The sequence below is a fragment of the Zalophus californianus genome, chromosome 16 (assembly GCF_009762305.2).
Source record: "Zalophus californianus isolate mZalCal1 chromosome 16, mZalCal1.pri.v2, whole genome shotgun sequence".
Taxonomy (NCBI): Eukaryota; Metazoa; Chordata; class Mammalia; order Carnivora; family Otariidae; genus Zalophus; species Zalophus californianus.
Genome location: NC_045610.1, coordinates 18,456,020 through 18,467,247, shown reverse-complemented (window position 1 = coordinate 18,467,247; position 11,228 = coordinate 18,456,020). Strand labels below are relative to the sequence as shown.

The following is an 11,228-nucleotide window of genomic DNA, read 5'->3' as shown; positions in this document are numbered from 1 at the left end:
TGGGAGAGGGAGAAGCGGGCTTCCTGCCTGAGCAGGGAGCCCGATGTGGGGCTCGATCCCAGGACCCTGGGATCACGACCCGAGCCAAAGGCAGACGCTTAATGACTGAGCCACCCAGGCGCCCCTGGAAAGGTACTTTGAGACCACATCTTATTCCTCAACAAAGTCATCCAGTGCCATCTATCAGTGATCTTTCCATGAAGGTTCTGAAATTGCCCCTAAAGGAAGCTGTGGCAAACACTGTTCATGGACCACTGAAATCTCTCTTTCCCTGGCACAAGATTAGACTACATTCCCAAGCCCCTGGTGGCAACATGTGGAATGTCATTGGAAGGGATGTGTACCACTTCCAGGCCTAGGCGTTAGTATGATGTATATACTCCCTCCATGCTTTCTTTCTACTTACTAACTAGAACCTATGGCCACCTGGCCTTGACCATGGAGATAATAATGCCTTAGAGCAGGAATCAGTAAACTACAACCATCACGGGTCAAATCAGGCCCAGTGCCTGTTTTTGTAAATGAAGTTTTATTAGAACATGACCACATTTGCTCATAGACATATTCTCTATAGTTGCTTTCACATAATAAATGGCATAGCCCACAAAGCCTAAAATATTTATTGTCTGGCCATTTACAGTACATTTTACATTACAGTAAAAGTTTGCCAACCTCTGCTGTAGTATATGGTAAGCACTTGATAAGCGAGAAATGTTAACTCTCCCATTACATGGGCCCCTTGACTTCCCCCACCAGATGTATTTGAAACACATCTATCTTGGAAAAAAAAAGCCTGACCCTAATACCTCCCGCTCTTTCCTTTTCTAACTGTTAAGCTTCTGGAAACACGCTCTAGTTATACAAATTCCAGGATCTTGCTTCCAGCCCTCTCCCACACATCAATCAGTCCACCTTGCGCATTAGGGCCAGATGCATCTTCCTACAACATGACTGTCATCCCAATCTGCCCTGCTCAAGATCTCCTACTGTCTACTGCCCTGACATCAAACCTAATGGACTCTTAGCTTTCCAGACCCAGTAATCTGACCCTTCCTCCCCAAATCAAACTTAGCTCCACTCCTACCTGACAATCAGAGCTGGGACAAGCGTGAGGTGAGGGAGATATTCCCCAAGGCACAAAACTTAGGTGGTACCAAAAACTCAGTAATCAGGATATATAATATCTTAATGCAGTATTTTTTTTTAATCAAAATTAAGGGGCGCCTGGGTGGCTCAGTCGGTTAAGCATCTGCCTTCAGCTCAGGTCATGATCGCAGGGTCCTGGGATCGAGTCCTGCATCTGGCTCTGCGCTCAGCGGGGAGTCTGCTTCTCCCTCTGCCTCTGTGATCGTTTTTGCTCTCTCTCAAATAAATCCTTTAAAAAATAAAAATAAAAATTAATGCAAAAAGATCTATGAACAACAAAATATCCAAATTTTTAACAAAGTCTTTGAGAACTAACTTGCACCCACTCTGCCCCTCGATCTACGTTCACGGGGTCTTGGACGTGAAAAGAAGGTAGCCACTCAAAACTCCACGAAACCCACAGATCTCAAAGAGAGATCATTCTGAATCTCCCCCTCCCACAGCCCCCTTGCTACACCTCCAACACCACCAGAATCTTAGCTTTTGTTGATGAACGTGTAAGGTTTTGGCTTTGAGGTGTGAAGCCATCTGCAGATCCTAGAGCCACAGTGGCTTCCCAGGTCTTAGCATTTTCCATTAGCAGGTGGCAGTGTCCGCGAGCCAGGAGGCTTTCGTACACAGTTCACTCAACAATGACTCCGGCTTTGTGTTAGTGAAATGGCAGATATGGAACCCTCAGTCCAGCAGGAAAGGTGTGTGGAGACAGAGAGTCAGATCAGTGTGGCTCAGAGTGAGAGGAACAGACGTGTCCCAGAGAACGCCGCCAAGGCTCAGAGATGGCAGCAGCAGCACCACCAAACAGACAACAGCAGGGGAGGAGGCCTTTGGGCCTTCAGATACGCAGGGAAGGGGGGGGTGGGAGCTGCGAGTAGTGTGGGTGCGTTTTAAGGAGAGAGAAAAGTGAAACGAAAGCAGAGGAAAGAACTCTACAGTTGCTGCCAAACAGGAAAGCGGTGGGTCCCTCCTCTGAACACCTCTCAGCTGGGGTTCCACTTCCAGCACTACTGGGCTAACGGCGTCCATCTCATCACCGTACAAGTCATTTTCAAAAGGTGCTAAACATTGCCTCATCTCACTCAGAAAGACAGGGAAACTGCTTGGAGACCCCCCTCCCCTTTTAAAAGTCAGTCTTTCACTTCACCCTTGCTTTGGGTGGGGGACTCTGCGGACTGATGAGCCGTCCTCCCTCCTCCCCAGGGCCATTTGCCTTCTACCACTTATCTGACCTCAAGTGAAGAGCTGCAGTTCCCCCACTAAAGGAATTTCAAACATAAGGCAGCAGCTGCACAGAGACTTTTTTTTTTTTTTTGGGTAGAAAAGCCTTGCAGGGAAAGTGCTTGGCCTTGCAAGTCTTTATCTACAGATAACCAACTTGGCCGGGTGTGAGGTTTGCCGAGGATCAGTCACATTAGCAGCTGTACACTTACACATTCCCTGGGCAAATCCCAGCTTCGGGGCCCCACATGCCCTCCCCCGCCCCCCAGCAAGCAGTTCTAATCAGCACGCAGTGCAGCTGAAAGCCACTGCTGGGGCTCGGGCTGAGCACCCTGCCGCCAGGCCCCTCCGGAGTAGGTGTGTGTGTGTAGGGGGCTCCACCTGCCCCTCCGGAGTGGGGAGTGTGGGGGGGCTCCACCTGCCCCCGACAGGCCCTGGGCCGCCAGAACTCTGTGCTCTGACCGCATTCAGCCACCAGTGCCCTTCATCCCTTGCACACCACACCGGAAGCTTCACCTCCCTCCCCTGCTATGCTCTCCTGCCACGGGCTCTGTCCCGCCGTCCTCCCTAGTGAACAGCCCCCTCCTCTCCAGAGCCCAAAGCCCTCCACACCCTCAGCCTTCACCTGCTGCAGGAACGGACACCTGGCTCCCTGCCCTCCCAGGTCTCGGCTTCCCCACGGCCCTCTCCAGTGGAGGCCGTTCATTTGTTCACACACCTGACCTCAGGGTCAGGAGGTGGGGTCACGGGCCTCCCTGCTCCCCAAGGCCACAAGCTCACCCTCCAATCTCTGAGGTTTAAGCCATGCCCCAGCCCGTGCCCACCTTCTCCTGGTTACTCCTCTTGGCAACAGGCTCACAGCCTTCTCTCCACCCAACTGCCACCACCATCTTATGTGGTCTTCACCGTCCATCCATCACACGCCCTGGCTCTCTGTCCCTTGACCCCATCTCCAAACACCTTCCCCTGCACAGAATCTCTTCCGACACCAGGAATTCTGACCTTGTGACATTGTGCCCCTCATCCTAATCTCCCCGCCTTCCGGCCCATTCATCCAGTGGCGCCCACCATGCCGACCCAGCCTCCTCGGCCTCACACCCATTCCCTTTCCCACGCTCCCCAGGCTGCCAGCCTCTCTGGTCCCACACGGCCTCCACCCTATCCAGCTTGAAGCGCATGCTCCCTCTCTGCAATCGCTCTCATCCAACGCCTCAAAATCACCACTGTCTTTCTGAACCCCAACCCTGCATAAGTCAACAGCCTTTTTTGCTGAGCAGACCCCACCGTGGAGAAAAGCACACAGCCTAGGAGATCGGGCCTCCAGATCCATGGCCACGCACCTCAGCTGGGCCCTCTACACTGCCACCAGTCTCTCTGGCCCAGTCCCAAGGAACCCGCCCTGGGGAGCACAGAGTTCCTCCGACCTAACCTTAATCCTTCCATTCTCTCCAGCCCCTGGGGGCCTTGAACCACATTTCCTGCTCCCTTCCTCCTACAAGGACAACCTCTCCCCCTGACCCAGAAACTTAAAAAAGCATCTAAACAAGTCAGAGTGTTCTAGTCTCTCTCCTCTGAGAAATGACTAAGTAAGCCCTGTATGGGGCACATCTCCCTCAAGCTACTCCCCCTGCTCTCTCCTCTCCTCCTAACCGGAGATCTACACTCCCTGCCCTGCTGTCATCTGGCCCTGCCTCCACCACACCACAGGTGCTCTCACAGGGCCACCACGGGGACCATTCAAGGTTGCTCCGACAGGACCGAGCCCCCCCCCCACACACACACACCCATGCTTCTGTGACATCACACTCCTGTTGTGCACCTGTGTCTCAGCCCCCTCCTCACAGCACCCCTGAGGCTGGAGCTCCTCTAAGACCTCTTACGGGCCCTCTGCTCTCAACACTTCAACTCCCATCAAACGCTGTTGCCACACAAATCTACCTCTCTAGACAGGTTCATCCAACTGCCTCCTAGACTTCTCCACTCAGATGCTGCAGACACTGCTGATTGTCAATGCAGCCAGAAACAGATTACTTTCTCAACTCCCTTCTCCTGTGTCCCACTCCTTAGTGAATGGCTGGGGCCAGCAGAGAGCTAAAGATCAGTATTTGCAGAATGAATAAATCCTCCCTCTTTCTTCACAGCCAATCACCAAGACCTGTCCATCGTCTTACTACATCCCTGTGGTTCTTGCTTAATTGAGGCTGGCTGCCTCCTAGTCAACGTTCGGAAGGCTCCGGGACCCCTCAATGCCTGCGGGACAGGGATCTTGCCGCCGTGCCCACGGCCCGTGAATGCCGAGCCACCGGGCGGATCACAACGCACTGTGCGGCCGGCCCTGGTGTGCGGCACCTCCGCTGCACTGCGAGCTCACCTCCAGCAGCGCCCGTGGCCCGACCCACAGGAGCCGCTCAGTCAGCGCTTTAGGTTTGCGGTGAATGAACGGAGTACCGAGCGAAAGGGACCAGAGCGCGCCACGGAGTCGGCGGCTAGAGGTCCGGCCGGCGCCAGGCCCCCGCATGCCCGCTCAGTCCGCATGCCGCGCGCCGGCCAGCCGTCCCACGCGGCGGGCGAGGAGCCCCGCCCCTGTCCCACGCGGCGCCCCCGGCGGCCAATAGAAATGGTCTGCGGGGCACCGCCTCGACACGCTATACACGGACGAGCCAGTGGGCGCGCTCTGCGGCGAGTGCCGCTCCCGCCGCGGCTTCTCAGCCAGCCAATGGGAGTGGCTGGCGTATCCCTCCAGGGGGCGGAGCGGGCGGCCCGGGCGCGGAGGTCTCGGACGCTGTGCGGGCGCGGGCCTTCTGCCCACGTCGGCGGTCCTCGCGGGCGCGGTCTCGGCTCCTGCCCGGCGTAACCGACGGATGATGGGGGCTCTGGGCGTCCGACGCGGCCTGGAGTGGCTACTGGGCCTCTACTTCCTCTCCCACGTCCCCATCACTCTGCTCTTGGACCTGCAGGTGGTGCTGCCGCGCGAATTCTACCCGGTCGAGGTGAGGGCGATGGTTGTTCCTGACCGCCGGTGGTCGAGTTTGGGGCTCCTGCGCGCGCTGCGGCTGTTGTACCCTGGCGTCCCCGAGACCTCCCCTCCTCCGCTCGAGCCCCTCCCCCCCCGCCCAGGGTTCTGGTTCTGCCCCCCCTTTCCCTCCCGCCGTCCTTAGGTCCTGCCGGTGCCCCGGCCCCTCCTTACCGGTCAACTCGACGTTTTGCTTGGGGTTTTCTTTGCCCCAGACCCTTATGGGGCAGACACTTTGGTCCTTTTGAAGACACTTCTTCCTTGGGTGTGTGTAAGGCCCCCACCCCCCACCTCTGGTCAGTGGTCAGTATTTGAGGGAGTAGAGATTGATGATTTTGTTGCTTCTTTATGGGGAAATAATAATAAAATCCTTGAGTTATTCTCAGATTCTCTTTGAAAAAAATGCCAAATCTTAACATCTGTTGTGTTATTCTTCCCTAAATAGAAGGAATTTTCCCCTAGAACTAAAAACTTTGCGGAGCTCCCATAATAGTTGGGCTAAAATTTGCCAATTAAATATCTTCCTTGGTTTGAACCGATCAACCCTCGGAAAAACTTACTATGAGACTGTAGGAATTTAGTTTGACTTAGAACTTGGAGAGGATGGGGAAGCATTTTGTAGTATCATTTGCAGCTGGGTAGCCTTGCTTCTGCTAAAATAAGGAAAGATGGGGAGCACCTGGGTGGCTCAGTCGGTTAAGCTTCTGCCTTCAGCTCCGCCCATGATCCCAGGGTCCTGGAGATCGAGCCCCTCAGCGGGAAGCTGCTCCTCCTGCTTGTGCGCGCGCTCTCTCTCCCTCTCCCTCTCTCTCTCTCTCCCTCCCTCTCCCTCTCTCCCTCTCTCCCTCTCTCCCTCTCTCCCTCTCTCCCTCTCTCCCTCTCTCCCTCTCTCCCTCTCCCCCTCTCCCCCTCTCCCCCTCTCCCTCTCTCCCTCTCCCTCTCTCCCTCTCCCCCTCTCCCCCCCTCCCCCCCTCCCTCCCTCCCAAATAAATAAAATCTTAAAAAATAATAATAAGGAAAGATAATCAGTCTGTGCTCTCATTTTTTTTAAGAGAGAGCATGATTGGGGAGGGGCAAAGGCAGAGAGAGAGAGAATCTTAAGCAGGCTCCACTCCCAGTGAGGAGCCCGACCCAGGGCTTGATCTGATGACCCAGAGATCATGACCTGAGCAGAAATCAAGATTTGGACGCTTAACCAGCTGAGCCACCCACACACCCCTGTGCCCTCATTCTAAGGTAGGGAAGTATACAGGTTTATTCAGTAGCAACTCCTGGTTTAGAAATCCTTGTGCAAAGGCCAGGTGAATAGTTTAGTCAAATATGAGTCAAGTATAAACCTTTTTTGGGTCTTACCTAATAATAATAATTCTTACGACCAGTTGCATGGTGAGATTTTAATGGGATTAAACTTGAATTTCTCTGAATATGTGTTAATTACATTCACTTAAGTAATGGTAACATTTACTGTGTGCTTGACACTGTTCTAAAAACCATGTACATTAAGTCATTTTATCTCACCAGTAGTGAGGTAAGTACTACAACTGGGAAACAAGTTGAGTGAGATTAAGCGCTTTGCCCAGAGCCACGGATTGCACCCCCCATGTCCCATGCTCTTCCCTCGCCAGGGACCTGTGATTTGCCTTCCATCTGCCCTTAGTCCAGGCCTTGTTTTCATATCAAGGCTATTATGGGACTGTGGGCAGGTGCTTGGATCCTAATTGATTACTTCAAGAGCTGGCTGATTAGATTACTTTGAGTTTTGCTAATCTCATCCTGCAGCCCTCAGAAATTACCCGTGCTGTGTAGAACTGTCTGGATTTATGAAATAGGTGGATCTGAGAGGTTGGAATACAGATTGAATAGAAAATGAAATTCAGACAAACCAGAATGCCTTGTATTCTACGGCAAATCTTCAAAGGTCATTCCCCCCACTATTTTTTTTTTTTTTTTTAAAGAAAATCTGGAAAGCAAAAAAGGACCTTAAACATTTGGTCCAAGTTGCTTGTTTTACAGATGAGGAAACAGAGCCCAGGAGAGATGCAGGGACTTAACCTTTATGAGTATTTTCTACCCCATTACCACCCTGAAAAGTGCCTAGAAGGAAGCTAAGGGTATTGCCGTGGATTTCGATTTGAAATCAAGTACAAATTCGATATCACTTGGTCAATAAACTGGTTATCAAGCCAGAGCCTTCCTGCAATTAAGATCATGCTAACAGAATGTTTGTTTCTGGATATTTGCTTAAAGCTTACTTTCAGCAGTGAGGCCTCAATTTCACAATAGTGAGTCTTAATCTTTTGATTAAAAATTAACAGGAAAAATATCTTTGGATTTTTCCATTGCAGGCAAAATTCTCACACTGGAAGTTGCCTTTATTTATCATAATATCAAGACACCTATTTGGCTTTGGAGGCAGGTGTGTCAAGACAGGATGTAAAATGCGACAGACCCTCGGTAGTCCGTGTGGTGTGGGGAGCCCTGCGCTTCGGGTTCTTACAAAGGGTACAAAATGGGCAACCTCAAACCTTTCTGCTTCCTTCCTCTGCCCCCACAGCCACGTGTTCACAGATCAGCATCTTGATTTAACAGTGTAATTAGGAGGGTGGGCCCCAAGCTGGAACCGAGACTGCTAATCCTCAGGCCCTGACATAGCCTAGAAGCTCTGTAGTTTGTGGTTTGGGCAGTTTGTTCTATAAATAGCCTACTGGGGGCGCCTGGGTGGCTCAGTCCGTTAAGCCGCTGCCTTCAGCTCAGGTCATGATCCCAGGGTCCTGGGATCGAGCCCCACGTCGGGCTCCCTGCTCAGTGGGAAGCCTGCTTCTCCCTCTCCCTCTGCCTGCCTCTCTGCCTACTTGTGCACTCTCTCTGTCAAATAAATAAATGAAATCTTTAAAAAAAAAAAAATAGCCTACTGGTCTCCTACAAGAAAACTCTGCAGAACTAGAGTAGTTAAGAATGATGAGCTTGAGATTTAGGCATTAAATTGCATCTTTATAGAAGTTAAATGTATCTCCCTTCCATCCCCCCACACCCCGCCCCCAAAAGACAAACTCGGTTCATTTCTGTATTTGAGGCGGTCTGGCCCTCGGAGCCTGGTGTGCAGCTGCTCTTCTTCCAGCCAAATGGTAGGACGCTCTTCATGGCTGTCCTTTACCAGGAAGCAGGTTGTGGCAGATTTGTTGCCTTTGTATGTTCATTCCTCGAACTGAGAGCCTACTAAGTGCTAGATATCGTTGCTCTTGACAGTGGGCAACACAGCAGGCTGTGCGTTGTCATAGAGTCAGGAACAGATGCCGCGTAGCCCAGAGGGCCTGGAAGAGCTGAGAGAAGCCTCTCGGAGGAGTGAGGGAGCTTTTCTGAAGTGACCATCTGGGCTGCCGTGGGATGGAGCTGCTAGCCTGTCCTGCCAGGCGGCTGCATGCGTCGTGACCTTTCTCTTTCCTCAGCTGACAAACCTGCTGAAGTGGTATACTAAGGAGTTCAAAGACCCTCTGCTCCAGGCCCCCCCAACATGGTTTAAGTCCTTCCTGTTTTGTGAGCTTGTGTTCCAGCTGCCTTTCTTTCCCATAGCGACGTACGCCTTCTTAAGAGGTAGGTAACTGGTGGGGAAATCCCACTTTTGCTCTGAAATTAGGTCCCAGAAATCTTTTGGGAAAGTGTCTCAGAGAAGGGGAGCGGTCCCTGTAGTTTGTGTGAGGGTGATCTCGGGTGGGGTGGGGTGGGGTGCGAATGGCAGGAGGGGGCTGGTAAAGGGGCGTTACTGTGGCTCAGGCCTGTGCCCGTGCTTAGCTGGAAATCTCTCCTACGCTGGAGGGTGCTTACAGATTGAACTTGTTCCTTTTTATTGTTTTTACCCCTGCAGAATTTTCCTTTTATCATTGGCTTTTATTTTTCTGATTTGGGTAGCACCAGACTGGCTTTTGAGCAGTAGCATCCAGCTCACCCCGGAAGGGCTTCACTTCTCATTTATTCTTACAGTGTTCCCCTGTGACTAACGCTTTTATAAAGACGGGGGCCACACTCATGTACATGGTAACTAAGCTCATACAGCCTCTTTCCCACTGGAGCCCCCAACTCCATGTCTTGGCAGAAGCTGTTGATCCTCTCACCTATATATAATCACTAACAGATGCTAGTGGCAGGCCCCTCCCCCCCTGCCTTGTGTAAACTGTAATGGCCATTTTACTGCCCTAGAGTTTTTCTCAATTAAATTCCGACCCCCACCCTTGGTTCTCTGGCAGTCAGTGTACTAGAGCCCCAGCTCCGTGCATTAGGCAGTATTAGAGCACCCCCAGTTCTCCATTCATTTGCAGTGGGAGGGTAGACGGGGTCAGCTGAAGGGAGCAGGCATGGAGAAGATTGTGGGCAGCCCTGGGGTCACGGACAGACCAAACGCTTATCTCTCTCTCTTCCCCCCCCCCCACTTCAGGAGGCCGCAGGTGGATCCGCACCCCTGCAATCATCTACTCAGTTCACACCATGACAACTCTAATTCCAATTCTCTCCACGTTTCTATTTGATGATTTCTCCAAAGCCAGTGGTTTCAAAGGACAAGGACCTAAGACTTTCCACGAACGACTTACCCTCTTATCTGTCTATGCCCCCTACTTTCTCATCCCTTTTATGCTTCTACTTTTCATGTTGTGGAGCCCCTACTACAAGTATGAGGAGAAAAGAAAGAAAAAATGAGAGAAATAATGACTGGCCTGGTGGGAGGGTGGGGAGATGCCCATAGGGCAATTTTCCGGTTGGACCCAGTATGAGGAAAACTGCTCAGAACCCATGTCTTCAGTAGCATTTGAAACACACCAGCGACACAGAAAGAACAAGACTCTGGCAGGAGCCACATCAGAACCGCCCCCTCCTGAGGACACTGGTGCAAACAGACCAGTCACCTGAGCACGGACTGAAGGGTGTGGGCTAGGTTATAGGGAAGTGGTGCCAAATACCTCACTGTGTGCCCAAGTTCCATCGTGAGCAGGACCAGACCAGATCCTGTATAAACTTCCAAGAAACGTGGCCTGCTTGGCACCTGACCCACAGTGCCCATGTGATTAAACCCCCGACTCCTGATTCTCCGCAGCATATCCTTTATCAGCAAAATGAAGAGTGGGATTTTTCAGGTCATTTTTAAGTTTGAAATTATGCCTCTTTAATATTCATTAAAAACTGTATCATGGGTTTTTTTGCCACCACCCTTTGTTGGGGACAGGTTCTGCAAGAGGCCTAAACTTGGTTTTACTCAAGGGTCAGCTCTGGCCTGACGTTCAGAAGTGGATTAAGCTGGAAGGTGTTTTGTTTGTGTCTTAAACAGGTCATCCCAGAAAAGATTCTTTTTTTTTTTTTAATCATCTCCTGATTCATTCTTTCCATACCTTAGTCTTCTCTGTTTTTACAGACCACCTGACATAAGTCCCTTCCCTCTGAGGTCTGGTGTCTCAAACCTGATCTGGAAGTATGCTTCCTGTTGGATAACTTCACCCTTCCTGAGAGTTTCATCATCCATCCTGGCCTGTTCTCAAAGTGGAAGGGCAGCTGGGCATGAGATGTCCATTGTATAAATGCAGGGTCTCTTCACTGGTTCCTTAGCTTTCTCTAAATTTGTACTCGAGGTCAACTCAAACACACACACACACACCTGTGAACACACATGGAAAATGATAACTGGTCCTGTCTGGTTCCCTCTTTAAGTCTGTTTTGGTCACAAGCCATATTGTTCTGATTGTTGGGAGTATCATCTGACTCATGTGTCTGGTCCAAATAAAGGTCCCTGCTGACCACTGCCTGGTTGGTTTTGTGGATGAGGGAGGGGCTCGAGAGTCCAGAGTTCTCTCAAGATGTTAAATGTACACTT

At 51.4% G+C, this 11,228-nt stretch overlaps 1 protein-coding gene across 1 annotated transcript; it reads left to right on the top strand.

The window, feature by feature from the left end:
- Nucleotides 1–5,117: 5,117 nt before the first annotated feature.
- TMEM97 (transmembrane protein 97) lies at nt 5,118–11,151 on the top strand. The gene is made up of 3 exons (XM_027568493.2): nt 5,118–5,351; nt 8,821–8,965; nt 9,804–11,151. The coding sequence occupies exons 1-3, from the start codon at nt 5,223–5,225 to the stop codon at nt 10,061–10,063; spliced, it is 534 nt and encodes a 177-aa protein (XP_027424294.1). The 5' UTR covers nt 5,118–5,222; the 3' UTR covers nt 10,064–11,151.
- The last annotated feature ends 77 nt before the right edge of the window (nt 11,152–11,228 follow it).

Coding starts and splice junctions, on each gene's coding strand:
- TMEM97 (XM_027568493.2), top strand. CDS start 5,223: ATGATGGGGGCTCTGGGCGTCCGACGCGGCCTGGAGTGGCTACTGGGC. Junction 5,352..8,820: donor GCGAATTCTACCCGGTCGAG/GTGAGGGCGATG, acceptor CTCTTTCCTCAG/CTGACAAACCTGCTGAAGTG. Junction 8,966..9,803: donor GACGTACGCCTTCTTAAGAG/GTAGGTAACTGG, acceptor CCCCCACTTCAG/GAGGCCGCAGGTGGATCCGC.